General features: G+C 43.2%; 1 protein-coding gene across 1 annotated transcript; it reads right to left on the reverse strand.

Annotated features, from left to right (window-relative positions):
• Positions 1-1,180: 1,180 nt before the first annotated feature.
• On the reverse strand, positions 1,181-15,837 carry Rsad2 (radical S-adenosyl methionine domain containing 2). Its single transcript, XM_051205966.1, has 6 exons — positions 15,491-15,837; positions 10,598-10,759; positions 8,000-8,229; positions 6,113-6,262; positions 4,494-4,526; positions 1,181-2,870 (listed from the first exon to the last, which is right to left on the reverse strand). The coding sequence occupies exons 1-6, from the start codon at positions 15,834-15,836 to the stop codon at positions 2,706-2,708; spliced, it is 1,086 nt and encodes a 361-aa protein (XP_051061923.1). The 5' UTR covers position 15,837; the 3' UTR covers positions 1,181-2,705.
• Between the last annotated feature and the right edge of the window lie 6,535 nt (positions 15,838-22,372).

Consider the following 22,372-nt stretch of genomic DNA (forward strand, 5'->3'; position numbering starts at 1 on the left):
GGAGTAGCTATGTTGGCTGTAAAAGCTCGAAGACTCTAGTTCAAGTCTCCAAACCCATAATTCAAACTTGTTTTCTATTGCTGTGACAAACACCATTGCCAAATAAACCTTGGGGAGAAGTGAGTTTATTTGGCTTACACTTCCAGCTCACACAGTCCCTCACTGAGAGAATAGGAACTCAAGCAAGAGTCTGAAGCAGAAACCAAGGAGGAATGCTGATGGCCAACTGGTTCACTGTCTCATGCTTTTGTATAAACCCAGGATGGTCTGCCTAGGCATAGTGCCACCCACAACAATTAATGATGAAGAAAATGCCCCCACAGACATGGTGTCTTAGTTAGGGTTTCTGTTGCAGTGATGAAACACCATGACCAAAAGAGCAACTCGGGGAAGAAAGGGCTTATTTGGCTTACACTTCCACAGCAGTCCATCTCTGAAGGAAGTCAGCACAGGAACTCAAGCAGGGCAGGATCCTGGAGGCAGGAGCTGATGCAGAGGCCATGGAGGGGTGCTGCTTACTGGCTTGCTCAGGTTGCTTTATTTCTGTTTGTTTGTTTGTTTGTTTTTTATTTTTGAAGACAGCCCAGAAGAATGGATTTAGCTCTGGGGGCCTGTACTACTGACCAAGTCCTAATCAAGCAGTAGCTGCCTTCACACTGGTGGTCACAGCAAGGGCTTGAGGACAACTTTCCCTGGCCGGCTGCATAGCTGTCCTTCTAAGATCATCAAAGTTTTGATTTCTGGGCTTCCAAACTTTTTTTTTTTTTTTTGCATGTTAGGCCAAAGCATTTTTCTTGAAGGGCTCAGCTCCATGCAGCCCTGCAGCAGAGTGGGTTGCCTTGAGGCAACAATATCCATAACTTAGTTGAGTTTTAATGGGAACTGGCCTCTAAAGAACTCACTAAGTAACAGTGCATAGTGAGTACATGTGAGTGTACCAACACCAAAGAGACACTACTACAGGATCTTAGGTCATGTGGAGAACATTTAATACACCGAACACGTTACTATACATTACGCCAATACTTCAAAACCCAGAGTAATTCATATTGTTCTGTGCTTAAAAGAGCTTATTAAATAATATCAGTTCATCAAGAGTGTAAGGTATGAGCTGAATTATTGCTGCTGTGTTCCACTGCTTGATTGTTTATCTATGCAGCAATTAGACCCCAAAATCCAATGCAGATCAAACCTGACACCATTTTTTACTTCAGATAATTTAGCTAAACAATACCATATGGCTTCCAGTGTACAAGAAAACAGCTCATGAGTTTATCACTTAACAAAAACAAACAAAAAACACAAGCACACAAATAAACAAAATAGAAAATACAGAACACCTGACCTATTTTTGATGAAACAAAAGTATGTCTCAGTTATAGTGACCTAACTGAAGTATGAACATCTTTTGTGAGAAAAATACTCACAAATCCATTTCCTTACCAAATCCTTAGTACTTATCCAAACACACACACACACACACACACACACACACACACACACACACACACACACACGGAACCAAGCAAACAATGAAGGAACAGAACCAAAATTCACCAAGTCCTAAAAATAGACCCAAAAGTGAAATTTCTGAGATGCTTAATGAAGTCCGATGTCTTAGCGCCCTCTAGTTGCAGCACTGGAATTTCAGCAGTGTTAGCCAATTCCTGCAAAGAAAGGATTTTGACTCAGTCGCGTTGTCTCCTCTGCCTTTTTGGTGTAGAGGAGGAACTCGTTCTTCTCATATCAACCTGGACTGGGTCTTATCTCCAAGCTGCTTGGACGATAGTCCATGCAGCCACAGGTGCCAGCCACACTCCATGTTCCTGACAGCATCCTTTGTCCTTCCTGCCCATGCTTCCAGACTTTTAAGGAATGCACCGACACAGCCATTGCCGCTTTGCAGAGTTGAAATAATGACTTTCTTCTACTCAAACTCCTGCTTTATTGTGACAGACTCAGGCAGCCTCAGTACCTGGAGGGTGCAGCTGCACAAGCACAACCCTCATGCCCACGTGCTAAAAGGCAAAGTGTATCTTGGTTCTGTAAGGAGCCCTGAAGGAGTTGGCACAGTGTGGAACAGCCATCCTAAGTGTACCTTGATCAGGGTCTGGAGCAATTCCTTCCACGAGATCTTGGCAAATGTTGTGTCTTGATTCTTCCTATACCACTGAGTCAAAAGTCCAACATTCCCAAGCAGAAAAGCATTAGAATAGTAACTGGAGGACATGTTTTGTGATGTTTCCTGGTGACAATCCTGGCATATTTAGCAGAAAATAACTCACTCTGTCAAGTAGATAATGGAAAAAGAAACAAACAAACAAACAAACCCCAAAACACAAAAAACAGGAAACAAGGGATTCACAGCAAACTCCCTTAAATATTCAAATACAAATTAAATACATTGGCCTTTGGGACCACTGCACCTTGCTCCTCTGTGAACTGAACTCTATCCCTGCACTCAGGCAGATTATCTGTTTTATAAACTGCCATTGTGTGTTTTTACCCTTTCCTCAGTTCAGCCAAACAGGAACAAACAAACGAACAGACTGCATTCTTGGTAAGAATAACCCACAGAGGGCCAGAGGACGTGCAACAGAGTCTCAGGTTTCCATACCTGGAGAAAGACCAGGAGTCTTGGTGGTGGCAGACAGCTGCATGCGGACCTCCCCACAGCTGGTCAGGGTCTCCTTCTAGTCTCAATGTTACCAGTCCAGTTTCAGATCAGCTTTGCTCCATACATACTTCCCGCCACGCTTGAGGAACATCTTCTCATCAAAGCCACTGAATTTTATCGCTTCTTCAACCCCAACATCCAGGATGGACTTGGAAGGGTCCTTCCTGCCACCAGTGCAGTTCAGAAAGCGCATCTGGGAAACACATGGTAGAAGTAAGTAAGTTTCCGTATGGTTTGTCCTGTAAAACTCAACTGAGAGTATTCTTTTAAAAGTACTTCTGACATCCCAACCATGTCAAATGTGTATTGAGGTCTAAACTCTAAAATCCTCAGGCTCCATCCCCAACTCATACAACTCAAACCCACAGAGAGGGTGGCTTAACCATATGTAGGGGCAGCCAAGAGTCATGAACAGTACAGTTTAACTACCCCTGTACTCGATCCTATGTTGGGGTGGAGAGGACATTAAGAACAGATTTCCCCTAAATGCGGACATCTGAATTTGTTTACATGCTGTGTACTGAGAGGTAAATGCGAGCACAAGGCAGGGTAGAGCACAAAGCTACAGTGCTGTGTTGTGAGGAAACTCAGCTGAGTGACCTCAGGGGAACAGCAGCTGTTTATGTGTGGTGTGAATCCTCACAGAGGCTTCTCCTGAAAGGGTAAGACAGAGGCTAATGAGGCGGGAAAGAGCCGGGTTAAGGACAAAAGCTCTCCAACACATCCTATTCATTTGCTTTCCTGTGACTCTTTCCTTCCCAACCATGCAGGCAGGGATGAGGTCTTCAAACTTGTGTGTGTGTCTATATTGAACATTCCTGCAGGGCATCGGGTGGTGCACACTGAATCACAGAGTTATCCAGTTGGAAAAAAATCAACAAATTTTGATCCATCCACTTTTGTTCCAGCTACGTGGAGATTGCAAGGTTTACTAAAGAGTGTTGTTCAAAATCCCCAGCCAGTCATGACAATTTACACCCCAAAATAACTTCCATTGTCCTCTTCCTTTACCTTAGACTTGTAAACTGAGTATTTCTATGGACACTTTCCCCCTTATGCTGCATAAAACTCATGTGGACAATAAACAAAATTGCTACAGTTAATCATCGATCAATTTGAAAATGACAAAACACAAAAGTCCTAACAAATATTTCTCAAAATGCCAAGGTCAATACTGAGTCCTTGGTTCTTTTTATAGTTCATTTTAAAAATGCAGCCTGGAATGGGATCATCTGTCCTCTACTGGGAATATCAGCAAAGCTATAAATCCAAAGTTCTAAATAACAACAACAAAGAAAAGGAAAACAAATGTGATTTCTTTCCTTTTTAAAATAAGGGTGTGTTTTCCTTTGGAAGCAATGACCTCAGACATGATGTTGATGGTGTCTGCAGGGGACAATAAGACTTCCTCCCATTGTCAGGGTTCATGATGTGCAATGGAGGTGTTCTCAGCTTCTGGGTTATCTAAGATTGTGTGGCGTGGAGGGGACAGCGTACTGCCACAGTACAACCCTGGGACCCATGCCAGAGCACACAGCAGAGGGCTCCACTGAGTGTGACATCCTTATGACATCTGCAGATTCATGGCTACCTGGGATGTCATGGCATGGTAGCTTATACCAACCCAGGTCCATGCCCTGGGTTAGCATGAGAGAAAACTTGACATGTGAAGCCAGGGCTCTACCATGCTGACAATACAACCACCAGCACTAGGCACAATAGATGTGTTCGGACTGTGCTCATTTGGGCACTTGTCTGCCATTTCTGAGCTGCTAGTTTTCCAGTGACTTTATAGCTCGTGGGGGAGAATACTCACATATTCATCCAGAATAAGGTAGGAGTCTTTCATCTGTAGAGGAAAACAGAGTCAGAATGTAGTTTTCATGCAACATGCATTGTTTACTTTGTATGTCCCATTGGCTGTCTTTCCTATGGCACATGCGCACGCACGTGTGTGTGTGTGTGTGTGTGTGTGTGTGTGTGTGTGTGTGTATGCCTTGAATTTTCAGCTCCCCATAGTCCCCATCTATTTGCAGGCCTTTGGAGAGGTCCTCAGTAGTGGAGGGTCTTCGGGGTCTTGTCCAACCGGTCAATCTGGATTTTCCTGTCTCAGACCAAAAGAATTTTCCCCTGCAGGATACTTTGAGCAGCCTGGCCTCTCCTAACCCTCCAGCTACTTCCAGGACTGCTGTTATCTTCATCTCTTAGTCCCCACCACAATAGCCACTGTTCAAGGAATATCCAGGGTCTTCAATGTTCAAGTCAGGCTCTCTGCAGAGGACAGCATCTCTGAGGCTCCTGGTGTTGCTTCTAACTTGTGTCAAGTTTGCACTCTTGGGTGCACTGGTCACTGCTGCTATTTTCTGCAGGGAGGCTGGGACACTCTTTTCCCCCTAAGAAAAGCTAGGCAGTAAGTAATATTATTTCTCTCTTTTCCCTCCTTCTTTCCTCATTTTTCTTCCATTCCTCCCCCTCCTTCCTTCTCTCCTTCTCCTCTATACTCCACCATCCTTGACAGGCCATTGGGTAGCCTAGGCTGACCTCAAACTCACTGCATGGCCAAGGGTGTCCTTGAGTTTTGGGTCCTCTTGGTGCCACCTCTTGAATGCTGGATTATAAACTTGCAATGACTGTTTTTAGCAATGCTGGGGGATTGAATCCAGAGCCTCCAGCATGCTCGATAGGCAGTCTCCCAAGTCAGACACATTTCTAAACCACTTAATATTTCTTGTCATGCAGGGCACACAGCCTGTGCCCCAATTAACCAGCTTTGCACCACACTGTGAAAGTCACCTCCACCATTGCCATCAAAACAAAAACAGACACCCAACAACAAAAGGCACAGATAAAATCATAAAAGAATGGAGTGCAATCCTGCTTCTTGGCAATTTTAGATATAGATCCTGAGAATTGGAAAACTATTTCTTTTGCGTTTTATCCAACTTTTCAAATAATTACTAGAAAGGTTGTGAGGGGTGGCTGTAATGATGCTGACACAAACATGCAAGTGTTCATACCTTACTTCAGTGTGAGTCCTACCCACATGCTTCCCACACACGCAGAGTTCCCGTGTGTGTGTGTGTGTGTGTGTGTGTGTGTGTGTGTGTGCGTGCGTGTGGTATATGAGCACACGTGCACACATTTTTATATTAGAGTTATCGATGTGATTATACATCTAATCACATCATCTCTGTGGCAGGCTCATCAAATCCATTCTTGGGTACAAGAAAAAAAAATCAATGTGCTTGAAGAACCCCACCCCCCAGATGACAGGGGCCATAGTGGACCTTCATCTCTTACTCTAAGATGGATGGAATGTCTAGAAGAACAAGACAGCAGCTTGCAAAGCTCTCAGGAGAGAGTCACCCCATTCCCCACTTTGTGTCAGTGCAGCTATGTGGTAGTGAAACCTGGCACCTTCTGCAGCATACCTACCTTCTGGTTAGATTCGGGCACCAAACAGGATACCTCTTTGTGACGTTCTAGAAATGCTTCAAATTCTTCATTGCTTATGAGAAATCTCTCTGCTTCCCTCAGGGCATCTTCTCCAGAGTTCTCACCCTCAATTAGGAGGCACTGGAAGACCTGGAAGAGGACAGAGCATCTGTTAGACAAAGAGTCTTACGCTGCCCTTCACTCCAAGCCTGCAGGGAACAGACCCTCCCCAGTTCAGGACTAGCAATCTTTGAATACAATTGCTAGTCACTGCTAAGTCTGTGAGGACTTAGAATATGAGGCTCTGAGCCATGAGTGATGGAATTAACAGAGTACATATGCTTTCCCTTGGGGCAATGCTTACATTGGTCAAGAGCCCACAGATATCAGAGGTTTCAAGGAAGCAGAAACTGACCCTTAACACTGAGAGCCAGAATCTTGAAATGACTTATCGGGAAGCCAGAAGAATGTTAAGGAAAGGCCATAAGAGAAGACAGATCCAAAGCAAGGAGGGAAAATGTATAGATGAATTTTAAGAATAAAGGGGTGAAGGGAGACTAGTGAGGGGCAGGATGAGTCAACATAGCTCTAACGCAAGAGAAAGAAAAGATAAGCAGACTGGAGGGGCTAGTCTTAGGTCTCTGTGCTGGTCTATCCGAGGTCTCTGTCTCTCTGTCCTGACTCTTTCTACCATTCACCTTTTTAAAAGATGTTTTCCCTTTATTCTGTGAGTGAAGATGTCATTGACATTCAATTTTACTACATCTATTGTATAAAAAAATTATCTAAAGTATATAGCATTTTTAGCTTCCCATTTTGACACATATTACAGTCAAGGGGGAAAAATGATCCTATCCTTATACCCCACTGTCTTGGCTCACTTGGCATCTAAAGAAGATCCATGGTGATGTTGAAATGATAGTTTTTCTTAAGTAAGCATGACTCTGGTCTAGCTTAGACCTTCTTGCTCAGGTCAACCCCACATGTGGAAATTCTTTCCTGCTTTCAAAACACAACCAAATGCAACTTCTTCCATGATGTTTTGCTGTTGGGCTCGCTGTGCCCCACCTTCCCAAGTCCTCCACACACAATTATCATGGATCATGCACCCTCTATTTCTAGTCCTTTCCAAAACTCAATTCCCAAATCTTATCCTCAGGTGGGTCTACTCTGTCTCTAGACACAGATTCAAAGGAACTACACAGAGGTTGCCATGTGGCTTGTTAAAACCACAAGCACATGCCAACTCTCCCAACCAGGCCTGCCTTTATGGGACATCAGTGGATGCATGAAGAAGTCCAAGAAGCTGCTTGCTAAGCATGCCCCTTGAGGGGGTTCTGAGCAGCCAGGGTGGAAAACTTGAATTTGCAGTGAATTTCCCCTGTGCATGCTGGGTCCTATCTATGATGGGCTGGCTTATATCCTTGTGAACCTGGAACTTCCAGTAGCTGCTATTTGGCCAGATCTAAGGAATGCATTTTGGAATAAAAGATAGCATTGCCCTGTAGACTTTCCCTGTAATCAAGTAATTCAATGTAAGCTCAAGTGAATTTATGAAGAACATCTAGCTCCATCTTTACACAAGCCAGGAAGGAATAGGAAGAAATGTCATTTTCTTGATAATCTGTTCTTCAAAGTGTCCCCAAGCACTCAGCACGGCCTCAACATTGACTCTCAGAAAATTCCTGAAGAGAACCATTTCAAGATTTTGGAAACAGACACGAAACAAAGAACAGTGAGGATGCAAACTTAATAGAGAGAAGAGTCAGGGTCTTTGCCAGAAAGTGTCAGAGTCCAAAGTGTTCCGGGTGTCAGTGTCACCAAACCACACTACTTCCCCTGAGTACTTCGGGGATTAAAGTCAAACATGCCTCAGTGCGGTTTTACCTTCCAGCGGACAGGGTTCAGAGCCTTGATGTGTTCATTCATGTCTTCGTCCACGTTGAATCTATTAATGACAGAGTTGATCTTGAAAGCTACCTTGTAGTCTCTGCACCATTTCCTCAGCTTTTGGAGATTTTCCACATGATTCTTTTTCCCTTGACCCCGGCCAATGAGAACATTGACTTCCTCATTGAAGCTGTCGCAGGAGATAGCAAGAATGTCCAAATAGTCACCTGCGGGAAAATGATAGTAAGAATAGTGGTATGCTCCCTGAGCCCTGGAATTAATTTGCCTCCCTTTACAGTGAAGTGCATCATGTTCCCAGGTATGTTTTAAAGAATTTCCTGATTCCCTGCCTCAACTAGTGAAAGTCAGAGATGGTATGTATATTATCATTAAAATACATATTCACATAACGAAATTGCAGAGCTACTTAATGTGAGCAGATTTAAACTCTGCACATATGTATATGCATTCATAAGCATTAGGATATATTGGTAAGGGTTTTCCCTGGTCACAGAGATTCTATAAATTATGAAGCCCGTTTCTATTAACTATGAACAGCTATAGCGTGCTTTGCCCAGCACACAGACAGAATTGTGTCATATATATCCAGTAGTTTTGCCAGGCCCATGAGCTTCCCCTTGACCTGCCTTTTACATTTTATTCACTGTGTAAATATTTGCAGACACTCTGTACTATGTCAGGCACAAGTGATGTAGGGGCTGAGAAAACCCAGACAAAGGGGAGCTGGGTGCAGGAACCATGGAACAAACAGGCCCCACCCTGCAAGGCCATACATCAAGAGTTCTGATAGTGAGTCATTGAGAGACCTATAAAATACTAAAACGTAAATTTGTGTTGTAGATTCAGTTTTTTCTCTCTGTTTCCTCTGACACCCTCATCCTTTGCTGCTCCCTGCCCTTCCCTGCCTGAGAAGAGCAAGTATCCATAGGGCTAAGATATTCCTTGCAGCTGACCAAACTTGGCCTCTCCTGGTTGTTGAGAATTTCCAAACTTCTCTATTTTGCCTTAAAATTCTTTTTCACATTGTAAAAGCTATGAGTTCCAAAATTTCTCCCAGACACTACTCTCTATAATCATGAAACGACAAATTTTAGCTCTTATTTTAGGTGCAATTCATGTACACGTCCAAGTGTACACCCCCCCAACACACACATGAATTTCCTGTTACTTAAAACAACTCAAAGTGTTCCAAAACTTGACCTCAAGTAAATTCCTATAGGGATGTCACATCAGGATGAGGTAACCACATACATAGTGTCTAACAAAACCAAGGGGAAACAGAAGCTTAAACCAAACACATAAAAACCAGGAGCACCATGGCTGCCTGATTGACAAGTGCACTGAGCACCATCCCTTTGGCCTGACACCTCTCCACTGTTCGCTGTGTCTCTGTGATGTCCCTTCCTCCTTTAGTTGTTTCTCTGTGATATCCCCTCCTCCTGGTCACAGCTCTTGGGAGGAATCCTTTGACAGAGCAGGTCTGTTTGCTTAGTGCTTGCATTTCCCCAGGAAAGCTGAGGCTCTAGGAGGACACTGTGCAGCCCCTACATACATGGCTGCTACTCCAGCATATATAACTGTAGTGGGTGGTGTGTGTAAGCTTCAGCCATGGGGCCATGTGTCAAGATTGTGTAGACACATATAGGAAGTGCTTACATGTATTATTGGGATCCTGGTGGCTGTGCCTGGTCACTTGGATATGCGTACCTGAGTGACCAGCACTCTATGACACTCTCTCTGATCCGAGACTGAAGTGAGCCTCCTTCCTGTGTGGAGACAACCCAAACCCTGACTGAGGTCACTGCAAGGAAGAAAGCAAAACCTGTGTGGGCTCTTAGAGATGGGCTTGGAAACAGATAGCCTGTCATGGACCCAGTGGCGCACACCTGTGCCTAGCTGTCATCTTGCTTTGTGTTTGCTCTCACTGAAAGAGTCTTGGCAGTCCTGTTCGCAAACTCCTGAACTTGGAGGAGTTTGTGGGCTCTGGAACATAGGTCCAAATTCAAGTTATTTGTAAACATTTATGATTGGGAGAGTTAACACAGAATGTTTTATGCTACTTCATGTCATGTATTGCTCCAAAGACACTACAACACATGCAACTCAATCATTGGGGCTCTCAGAAAATCTTAACAGCCCCAAAATTCAGTCAGTGAGTGTCCTATGAGCTTCTAATGTCACTAGACTTACAATTAGCTTAGTCCTAACAAAGAAAAAAAAAAGGTTTCACTAGATCACTAGATAGCCCTGGCTGAGCTAGAACACCCTATATAGACCAGGCTGGCCTCACACTCACAGATATCCATCTCTGCCTCCTAAGTCCTGGAATTAAAGGTGTTCACTGCTATGCCCTGTCTCTAACAGAGAAATTTATATAGCTGTAGAGTGTGTTGACTTTCCTCAGTAATGGCCAGCACCATACACAGCTTAGGAGATATTAGAATAAACAAGATTAAATTATATTTTCTTCCCTCCTGATTCATCATTGCTCTGGCGTGGAGCCCAGAAAGGGAGGAAATACAGAAGTCAACAGTATGAGTTGAGGTGACCAAGGTACCACTTGAGGAAACTTACCATAGTCCCTGAACCACCTCTCACGGATGAGGCTGCCATTGCTCACAATGCTCACAGAAGGCAGGGCCAGGTCCTTCTTGCAGAACTTCACAAGCTTGCCCATATATTCACCCCTGTCCTGTAGGAAGGGTTCTCCTCCTGAAAAGTTGATCTTCTCCATACCTGTAAGGGACAGAAGCTATATTTTTTACATTTTCCAAATGCCTATTTCATTATTATTATTTTTTTTTGTATGCTAGGCTGGAGCGATAACTCAGTAGTGACCATCACTTGCTTCTCTTTCAGAGGACCAGAGTCCAGTTCCCAGTGCCTACCTCAGATTCCCTCCAGGGGATCCTACACCTCTGGGGATACCAAAACACACATGCACACATGCATATATAAAATAGATATTATTACTTTGTTTTTTAGTGTGTGTGTGTGTGAGAGAGAGAGAGAGACAGAGAGAGACATAGAGACAGACAGACAGACAGAGAGAGAGAGAGAGAGAGAGAGAGAGAGAGAGAGAGAGAGAGAGAGAGATATTAGGGACAGATCCCAGGATCTTGGGCGGGCATACTAGCCAAGCCCTTCATGATAAAATGCACTCACAGTCTCATCCATTTTTGTTTTAAAGGCAAAAACTAACATTTCCTTATGGTAAAATGAATGAAATGAAACCAACCATTATTCTCTTTTTTACCCCATCATGTTTTTCAATGTTACTGTCACTACCAATAACTGTGGATCCCATGCATGGCCCTAAAACAGGAAGGAAACCACTGTGAAGAAACCCACTGTGATGTTTTGTGACTCTGCTCTTTCTATCTGAAAATAGGCAGTCTCGTTGTTGGAAAACAACCCCACATCTCAGCAGATGCTCTCAAAAGTCCAAGGGCACCGTGAATCCACCAGGAGATGCTCACAAACCTAAAGGCCAATTCCAGAGGCAACTGTGAGAAGATGTGGGGGTGACAGTGAACTCATCAGAGCTGTGATGTCAGAGCTCGGGATCCAGTTCTGTCTTATATGTGTGGGCAGGTAACTCCAAAAGCTGCATTTTAAGCAGATACCAGTGAGGAAAACAGAGACGGTGACTACTTTACAAAATTCCTGGTGACAAAAGACCAAACCTCAACCTAGGTCCCTGTGAGGTAACAAGGACCATGGGCTTTACTGTGGGTAATGGGCCAGTACAGACTGGGGCCGAGTGAGTCAGATCCTACAGTGCAGTGCTGTGTACTGTATGATTTCGTCATCACAGCACAGAACCAGGTAAATCTAATGTGAGCATCAGAAATCCATTTGGGAACCCCCATGGGGTCAGTGTGGTGGCTGGAGGCTGATTTGCACCTGGAGTGCTGACCAATAATTCTGTTTCCCAGCTATGCGCCAGGGAGACCTCTTGGTAGAGTCATTTGGATGGCAGTAGAATGTTTAACTCCTAGACATGTCATTGTGCTTTAGTTAAAGAGTAAGTAGAGAAAGTAGGCAATCTGTAGGTGAGTTGTTTTCTGGAAAAAGAAGAAGGGAGGGAGGAAAGGAGGCAGGGAAGGAGAGAGAGGGCAGACTTGAGGAGAAGATGCTGCATTTGAACTTCACTGCTAAATTCATACCTGAGAATAATTGATGGAGTGGGACAGTAAATCTTGGGAGAAAAATCCCATGACATGCCCATCAAAAATCTTTTTAAGGTTTATATGGGGCTGGAGAGGTGGCTCGGCAAGTGATCTACTTCCTGTACAAGTCTGAGAACTTCTGTTTGGGTCCCCAATACCTGAGTAAACCTGTACACAGCAGTGAGAGTTTGTAATGTCAGCATCCCTACTTCAAGATGGGAGCAGACAGGAGAATCTGTGAGGCTCAAAAGACAATGAACATTGCACATTAGGAGAGAGAGAAACCCTGTCCCACGCAAGGTTGAAGGCTAACCAACACTGCATATCAGCAGAGAGAAATGGGTGTTATTTGGGGCTGGTGTGGCTGTGGGACCAGGCTAGCGGGGAAAACCTGCTCGTAACAAAATGGCGCTGCAACGTGAACCCAAGAACTATCACTTACAACTTAACAAAAGCTTAAGAAAGCGTTTTAGAGACAAAGGAACACAGACAAACAGGGCTTCTTGGTAACAGCATTTTTCTCAGTTGGACTCTGTTTTGCTAGAGACAAGCAGATATTTTCAGGGCTCCTTTAAGGGAGGTGTCCTGACTCAGCATAGCAGCAAAAAACCACATGGCTCTTAAGAAGCACTGTCAACAATTCAATGGTTGTATATGAGCAGCTGGAGAGAGTAGCTGGGTGTGATAGCAAACACCTTTAATCCCAGCATTTGGGAGGCAGAGGCAAGCAGATTTTTGTCATTTCAAATTAAACCTGGTATACAGAGTGAATTCCAGGGCAGCCAACATTACACAGAGAAATCTTGTCTCAAGAAACGGAAAAAAAAATATAGAGTAATAAAAAAGCCAATGGAAGATGGAAAGCACACACAGAGTCTGGATACTGTATGCCATGATGCTGTGTTTCAATTGCTCAATTGCTAAGAAAGAAATAATTGCTACAATGCACTTGATTATCAATGCTGCTATATTAATTCAATTTATATATTTTAAAAATTCTTTGACTCCAAAATTTAAGTCTAAGGAAAGATTACTGGGGAAAAGGATTTCTATTGTTGTTTCCACAGAAAATGAAAAGCTGTGGATTCCTTCCAGACTAACATGGTTTGATCAAGCCAGACCCCCTGAAACAGCATCCCAAGTGATCCAGCATTCAAAACAGCTTGGACAAGGCAGCCTTGCAGATCACTACAACTAGGGTTTCTGTGTCTTCTTAGGATCCTCATGGCAGTGCCCCCTACCAGCAGGAAGCAGTTTGGAAAGAATGACTCTCAGATTCCCAAATATTGTTTATAAATATTTGTTTTCATTTAAGTGGGGTTGGTTATAAATGGTTAATGACCACAACCAATCTCTTTTTAAGGGTAAAAGGGGGATTATGGTCTAAAGGTGAATACTTTGTTTGGGAATGGATTTTCATTTATTGATACAAATTTAAGGTCAGTTTTGTGATATGTATATTTCTCTGCTCATTTAGGTATTGTGTTTATAAGCTTATTTAAAAATGTAATGTATAATTTAGTACAGATTATAGATAGTTACCTATGATAGTCAAAACTTAGAGTTCAGTTAGCTAGGTCTTCAAAATGTATTTGAGATGGATAGACATTCTTCAACCCTTTCAAAGACCTACAGAATATAGCTTTTAAAATGGTTTAGGGTTTTTCTTAACAAGGAGACATAACTACTACTGGCAACACCACATGTGTCAGAAAGGAAGATGGACATTGAAGAAGCGCGTTATGGAGTTTACTTCCAATATGGTAAGACAAGCCATGTGGGCAAGATACTGCTCTTTTCTGGACTATTTGATTTTATGCTATATAAACTGGACATGCAGGACCCCAGGAAAGTGACTGCTGATTCAAGATGGACATTGCTACAGGGTTCCTGCTTCATGGAAGAGTCTGCCAGACATTCTACAGGACACAGAGAAAAGTGACTGACAAACTGCCAATACAGGTACACAGTTTAAAGTTTCCTGCTTTGCTGAGGAATCTGCCAGACACACTATGGCCTATAGGCTGAAGATGGAACATTAACGAAGAACTTCAGGTGATTGACCAGGCAAATTGTCTCTGTCATTTCTAGAGTTTATATATTATCCTTCTGTGGTCTTTGAAGGAGTTGAAGACAGGTAGGTATGGTTATAGTTTTCCTTAGTTAGAACTAAAGATAAGTTACATATAGGACTTTAGACTCACAAAGATAGGATAGATGATAAAATACTTTCTTTAAATCTTGCTAAATATTAATGGACTAAATATTGTTAATTGTGGTTCTTATTTAAAAACTGTTTTGTTATATATGTTGCTATGTTAAAGTTAAAACCTTTCTTTTTATTGTAGACAGAAAAGAGGAGATAATGGGAGATGTCATTCTGTAAATATGTTTCTCTTATTGGTTAATGACTAAAGCCCTGTTGGCCAATAGGAGAGCAAGATAGGCAGGACTAGGAGACAAGGAAGATTCTGGGACAGATAGAGGAGGAGATTCAACATGTAGGACTGAAAGAGCAGAACCTGGATCCTCTCTCCCGTTAGCCAAGACCACATGGAAATACTTAGATGAATAGAAATGGGTTAATATTTAAGACAGAACTAGCCAATAAGAAACACTAGTAACTGGCCAATAGCATTATATCTAATAGAGTCTCTGTGTGTTATTTGGGGCTGGCACAGCTGTGGGACCAGGCTGGTGGGAAAACATGCTGGTAACAGAGAAACCTGTCCCAAACAAGGTTGGGAGTAAAAAGTATTCTGACACCTGAATTGTCCTTTGATGTTCACAGGCTTGTTGTGCAAAGCAGGTGACCAGACTAACACACATGCATGCGCACATGCACACACACATGCACACATACACACACCCCATGTGTACACAATTTTTTTTAAGGGAGAGAAAAGTTAACAACAAGGAACACAAAAGGTTCTGCCAGGCTGTTCGCACTGGGGACTTCAGTCTTTGCTTCCCCTTTCCTCAATTGGTGTTTCTGGAAGTCAGATTCCTCTGGGCAAACTCGCTGAGTGACACAACTTTCCTGACACCAGGAGGAACAGAGGTCACTGTCCACATACCTCTGTTCACAGGAGCGAGTGTTTGTTACATGGTCTTGACCAGGCCATCTCCCAGATTGGAGATTCTTCGTGTCTCTGAAAGGTTCCTTGCTCATTCATGCAAAACCACCTGTTGCCTGTCCAGTGATGCTGTGTCTGGTTCTCAGGGAGCCCTCCCCACCCTCATTCTATGCTTAACTCCTGCTCTCTGTCATTAGCATCCTGGGCTAGGAACTTACCAGCCTGCTTGAGCAGAAGCAGTCCTCGCTTGGCCTCCTCCAGGGGCAGCACGAAGGAAGTCTTCGCTGTATGGAAGCAGAAGCCACATTTGTAGTTGCACTGTCGAGTGAAGTGGTAGTTGACGCTAACCGGGGTTGTGGGCTGAGAACTGTTTGGTTCTTCCTGGGTCTCCTTGGGCTCAGCCCGGACCTGTGGCCGAGTCTGTCCCCTTCCAGAACCTAGCCATGCCAGTGCTATCCTCAGCCGGCAGAATAGGATGGCCAGGCCACTCCAGAGGGAGCCCAGCGGGTGCTGGAACAGGCTCAGCAAACGAGCAGAGAGAGTGGTCGGTACTAGCATCCCCATGGTGATCTGCACATACCTGCAGCTGCCTGAAACAGTTTATAAGCTGCTGGCCAGCCACACCCCTCCACCCCCTACCCCCTGCCCCGTACATTCTGTCACAAGGCAGAGGGAACACCTCCCTTGAGTAAGTCTCAGCTGAGCAGAGTTTCTGTTTACAGAAAATGAAAGTTAAACAGGAGCCAAGACTGAAGTACAGGATGGAGGCCAACTGTTGCCTTTCTGTGGCTCACGGCTGCCCCTATGACCCGTGTAAACAACATCTGTCTTAATGATGCTGCAAAGATTCCGGCAGCCACCAGTTTCCACAGAAGGGTCTTACAGCCGAACACATAGCTCCCTTCTCACAGGTTATCATCTTAACACGAAAGTATGTTAAGTCTCTTGTAACAAACATTTATGCATGCTTAATAATTTTTAAATATGCTTCTTTGGCTCTCCACTCATCCCACACATGCCTAACAAAGAAATCAAAACCGAAATAAACACAACAACAACAACAACCAAAACCAAAACCCATGTATGCTGGCCTTGACAGTGCCTGGCAGCTTTCTTGAAGAGGAAGGTAAAGAAATTCAAAGCACAGAAATTCCACTAAGTAAAGTTAACCATTTTAAAACTCAATGCCTTAGGTATTAGTTATTTCTTTCTTTATATTCTCAGGGGATGTGCTTTGTAAATATTTCTCAGACTCTTTGTTTTAAGGCTTTGCCGTCGTGGTACAGTTCGGAAATCCTGACATTCATACTGTGAAGCCTGTGACTGGTGCCTTTCCTCCAAGCAAGCTCAGACTCTGGACTTCTGTTCTGACGGCTCTGTCTCCCCTCTGACATCTTTCCCTGGGAGCTCCATGTTTCTTGAGTTGTTTTCTTTGCATTTTTTTCCAGTTGTTCTTGTGTTTTGGGGAAGTAGAGAGAGCCTTGCACATACTATCCCTTCTGCCTGGAAGAAGGAAAGGCCATGGCTAAAGGCTGCAAGTTGGCACAGTTCATTGATACTAGGGAAGCACGTTAAGAACCAAGATTAGGCTTTGAAATTCTTCTAGGTACCCTTTAGTCGTGTTTTTCTTAAAGCCTCTTCAAATGGAACATTTTTTTTTCTTTTTAATACCGGGTATTGTTTCCAAGTCTTCCTCCCTTGCCTCCAATACACCTTTCTCCTGTAAGTAAGAGACTGTAGGTTGAGCATCCCTTATCAAACATCTGGAGGTGGAATGTGATTCTTATTTCATGGTTTGTCAGATATGGGGAAAACCTGCATAACATGTGATGGGGGGGTGGGGAGGACGGCCCAAATCTGACAATGACATTCATTGGCAATTCATCCACACTTCCAGCCCTGGTAGTAATTCCAGACACATTTAAAACTGAGCCTACACATGGAACAGTTATATACGTGGAGTTTTATACCTGATATATATATATATATATATATATATATATATATATATATATAATTGAATTTGAATTTGCAGGCATTCAACTTTGAATAACCATGTAGCATTTTCTTCCTATGATGTTCTCAGGAAGGACTCGGGGTTGCTTGTTGTGGCAGCCAGATAAGGGAGCATTTCCTGGAGCCCAGCTGGCCAATACTGATTATTTATTCAAAGTAAAAAGTCCGTTTGTCAGAGAGATGACTATAAGCCCACATTCACTATAATGTTACATAGCTTGGATGTGGATATATCCAAGGGCCCATCTACAGACTGATGAATAAGAAAACATAACAAAGGGGCTGGGAAGATGATTCTTTTGGTAAAGGGCTTGACTTGTATCATGTTAACATTTCCTGAAGCCATGAAAACTACCGAGGTCTTTTCATCTCAGATAGGGCAGCAACAAAGAGTCAAGGTTTAATTCTAGCTAAGTCCAATTAAATGAGCCAGTGAATTTATTGGATTTATAGAGCACGGGGGATTGGTTACTTACAAGAAATGTACCTTGGCAAAGTCCCACCCCATCATGGAAACTGCATCATGCAGGTCCCCTTTCAGCTAATCTTAAACATCTAATGTATCCCAGCATTTCCCAAAATCTCTTGAGTTAGTCAGAGCAGGAGAGTGTCACAGCAATATGCCAGGTGATGGTCTTGAGACGCTCCCCTCTTCATTTTACCAAGGCACCACGCCAGTGGGCCAATGGCTCTGCTTTGTCAGCATAGACTTGGATACCACTGCACTGTTTTCCTGATTAGTGAACAAGAAAATTTTTGGTTCCAAATGGCAATGAAGTGAATATGTTCTGTCCTCAGGGGGAAAGACCATGCTGTAATAACACCTCAGAACTGGCAGTCCTGAGTTTGAGCCCCAGAACCTATATAAATAATAGTGTGTGGGTTATCACCCGCCTGCCCAGCACTGGGGAGGTGGAGACAGCCAGACACCAAGACTTGCCAACAGATTTAGCTAGGCTGACTTTACAACAAGCTCAACGGGAGCTGCTTGCATTTGCTCCTCTTATTGCTAGGACTGTAGGTGTGCATGCGCCAATATCTGCCTATTTTACATGGATGCTAGAGATCTGAACTCAGACCTTCATGCTTACACAGCAAATTTTTTACCACTTGAGCCACATTCCAGCTCCCATTTTTACATTTTTTGTAGGAAACATATCAGACTCCTGAACTGAACTGTTTTAGATCCCCCCCTCTTTTTTTGTTTAAATCAGACTGCTGTTTATATGTGTTCTTTGAAAAGTGAAAAGGTCTGATGGCTGAATCTTGGGTGTGTTTCTGTGCTCAGGGTCTGGGGGGTGATGCTGCTGTGGTACTGTGCCCAGAAGCTGAGTTATGTTACCAAAATACTGTGCTCAGGGACTAGGTGATACCGCTGAGGTGCTGTGCTCAGTGGCTGGGTGATAGCTGAGATACTGTGCTTGGGGTCTGGGTGATAGTTGAGGTATTGCAGTGTGGAGTTTTACTCTCTTCTCAGTAAACATCTCCTGATATCTTCTGGAAGAGGGGAAATACTAATTTTCCTGAAGGAACAGAACACCACCTACACTGAGCCATTGTTGTGAATGGAATCAGAAACTGATTTTTGTTTTGTTTGATTTTGTTTTGCTTTCTGCACTGGGAAACTGAAAGTAAACTGCAACACAACCCTGTAATTTAACAAAGCCAATCATGCCAGGGTTATCTGATTCAAGTCCTTGAAACTTGAGGAAATGAAGGTGCTGTCATCTTTGGCACAACTTGGGAAATGCCTTCTATGAGGTCACATGCATATGACAACAACAGCAGGGAAAAACTATTCCAGTGGACCAATCTTAGCTGGGTTGGAATCACGGGCTTTGGGGCAGATTTTGCTATCTGCCTAAGATTCATTTTGTTTGTGTCTTTCTTTCAGGTATTAGGGCATTCTTTCATCACGTCATCTTCCTTTCCTTTAATGTATCCTGGTTGGGATTGCCTTGTGAAGTTGTCGTAAAAAATATCATCAGGTGTGAGTGAAGAATGAATTTGATAGTTAGCTACATGACTAGATTTAGTATTAGGATGGGAACATCTGTTTGTTGTGTTTAGTCAGGTAGTTTAGTCAGGTAGTTTCATACACAGCCGTTCATCTGCCTGACCTTTTGTCTGCCTGACCTTTTGATATATCTGGCCAACACAGATAGTTGTGCATAGCCCACACATGATATAATATCAAGGGGACTGGTGGAGGTTTAGCACTAAGGGTAGTGATTGCAGTGATAGCGTGAGGAATGCCTATTCCTTATGAGCCTGGCACTGTGTCATAGTTTGCACAGTGATTCATGCTACAGCTTAGGACAACTACCTCATTCAGAGAGTAAGATCTCAAAAGGGTGTTTAAACACTAGTCACATTGCTTCATAACTATCATGATAACATTATCTTATCTTTGCTGGTAGAACTTCTCTGTGCAGGCCAGTTACTTCCATTCATTTCATTTCATTCATTCATTCATGTATTCAGGCATGCTTTCATTTTCTCATCTTCCTTTCTTTGATGCAGTTTATTGAAATTTCCCTGTGATGTCATATAAAAATATCAGAAAGTGAGTGAAAAGTAAATCTGATAGTTATCTTCACTGTCAGCTTGACTAGGTTTAGATTTATGGTAGAAACATTTGTATATTCAGATATTTCCAGGGAGTTTAATACTAAGAAGTGATGGCTTCTCTGAGGGTGAGCATCACCATCCCTTAATTGCAGACCCAGACTAAATTACAGTGGAAAGAGGAATAGAGCCCCCAATGCATTTGTTTCTGCCTCCTGACTTCAGATACAATGTGACAGTCCTATCATGCCCCTGTTTATCTGACTTCCCTACTATCCCCTATCACACCCTGAGCCAGCAGGGATTATTTTCCCCTTAAGTTAATTCAGGTCAGGTACTTGACCACAGCAAAGGGAACAGTAGCTAATACAAGTGAAGAAGTGACAATCTCTGGTGTCAGGATATCACTAGTCAGTCCTTCTTGTTTTTGAGGGCAGGTTTGTCCTCTCCTAACTCCTGTTCCAGTGGACAGTAGAGATAGAGGAAGTGCAGATTTTATTTCTGCATAATCTAGGGAATTCTTGTGATTGAGGAGGTCAGTGGGCAGCACTGAGGTTGAGCCCTGCCTTCCACCTTGTTTGAGACAGAGGCTCCTCTGTCCTTTCACTGTTTACTTCAGGCTAATATGTCCACAGAGTTTTGGGGATTCTCCAGTCTTGGCTTCACATCTCCTTTAGGAACACAGGGATCACACAAAGGCACACACACAAAGGTACACACACACACACACCACACACACCAGCCTACTTGGCTTTGTGTAGGTTCCAAACTCGTCTTCATACTTTTTTGGCAAGTACTCTTTATCCCCATGGCCTCCTCCACAACCCCAGACTTCCTTTAGAATTTATGTAGCATTTGCTCCAGACAGACATTTGTACTGACCAATGAGTTTAGATGTGGAGATATCTAAAACTTGTAAAATTGACATTTGGGCTAATTGACAGTCTTGCTGTTCACAGTGGCTTGAAGACCAGTCCTGACAGTGATTCTAGATATTTCCAGGACTCTCCTCAAAGCCCCCTTTCACAGGTTTCCTCCTCTATATTCTAGCAAAGGCTGTTTCATGGCTGTTGTGCTTTCCAAGAAGGGGAAGAGCAGCCTTCAGGGAATGAGATCCCAGTCATGGCTTGCAAAAGCCAAGGTGAGGGGATTGTCTGCAGACTACTGAAGGTGGCTGTGGGCTATGGCTGATGTCATAGAGGCCCCTGTTTGCTCTTTTCTTCTTGGGCATTTCACACTGGGAACAATTCAAACACATTGTGACACCAGTCAAAGGCCAGCAGCATTTTCCCTTAGCTAAGGATTTTACCCCTGAGTATCTGTGATTCCTAACATGCTCCATGCACTCTGGAGGAAACAGCACTCCAGCAGGGGCTGTACTGCTTTGCTGAGCTGTGGAATCTGTTTACCGAGTTGCAAACGTCATAGGCTTTGGGAAATCTATCATTGAAATGTCACATGATCAAACTGTCTCAGTGATCAAAGCACAGCCGGTTCTCAATGCTTCATCTTGTTGTCAGCTGGGCCTGACTTGGAGTCACCTGGGAGACACGCCCTTCTCCTGATACTTGGTATTTACATTCCTGTTCAGAGCTTTTTACCCTTTTGTTGCACTTAACCTGGGATTTGGACTCATCATCACTCTTCACGAGTCTGTCTTGTTGACTCATTTTCTGACCTCATTTATACCATGACAACCAAATTGATCAATATGTAATTATGTGACATGTTCTCTCTGTGAGGAGTCCTTTACATTCTGTGGCTCTGTGCAGTCAAGTGTCCTCACAGTTCTGATTTCTGCTGTCATCTTTATTTCCTACATGAATTGACTAGCTAAAGCATAGCTAACTAACCAGGGCTTCAAGCCCTGAACAGTTTTTCATTTTATAATATATTTATTATTACACTTAAATGTTTTTTATATGTGAATGCATAGAGTAATTTCATCTTTTTTCTCCTTTGGTCTGACACCAGGAAGTGCTGAGTATGGGCCAGTGTTGTGAATGGAAACAGAAAGGACTGCTTTTCCAGCCTTGGGAAATGGAAAGCAAATTCTCTAAGTGCTTAATGCAATAGATCTTCCTTTGAATACAAGCCTGCTACTTATTAATTCATTAATTCATTCACTCATCCGTTCAAAGGAACTTGAAGTATTTTCTCAGCTTCTAGTTTCTCAAGTCTGTGCCCCCATGGGCAAATTATTCAATCCAAACAAGATGGTACCACCAGGCTCACTTTCCTTAGAATCTTAAATTAGCACCAATAAATAAATAAATTAATTAATTAAAATAAAAAAATAAGTTGACTGGCTGCTGCTTCCTATCCCTTCTTTAATCTTGCCCACAGAAACCAAGAGCTTCAGTTTCTGTTTTGGCCTTGGCAGTCCCTCTGAAGGGTCTCTCTGTGTGTATGTACAGGCCTTACCAACTCGTTCCAAAGTCATCACACAAAGGTCAAAGGTCAAAGTTGATCTCCACTTCATTCTATTGAGAGGATCCTAGAACATTGTTATGGGT

This window comes from Phodopus roborovskii, unplaced genomic scaffold, assembly GCF_943737965.1.
Source record: "Phodopus roborovskii unplaced genomic scaffold, PHOROB, whole genome shotgun sequence".
Classification (NCBI taxonomy): domain Eukaryota; kingdom Metazoa; phylum Chordata; class Mammalia; order Rodentia; family Cricetidae; genus Phodopus; species Phodopus roborovskii.

Excerpts from the sequence above, each read along its gene's own strand:
- Rsad2 (XM_051205966.1), bottom strand. The coding sequence starts at position 15,836 with ATGGGGATGCTAGTACCGACCACTCTCTCTGCTCGTTTGCTGAGCCTG. Across the intron at positions 10,760-15,490 it reads GCTTCTGCTCAAGCAGGCTG|GTATGGAGAAGATCAACTTT; the intron begins GTAAGTTCCTAG and ends TGTCCCTTACAG. Across the intron at positions 8,230-10,597 it reads GAGGTGGTTCAGGGACTATG|GTGACTATTTGGACATTCTT; the intron begins GTAAGTTTCCTC and ends ATTTTCCCGCAG.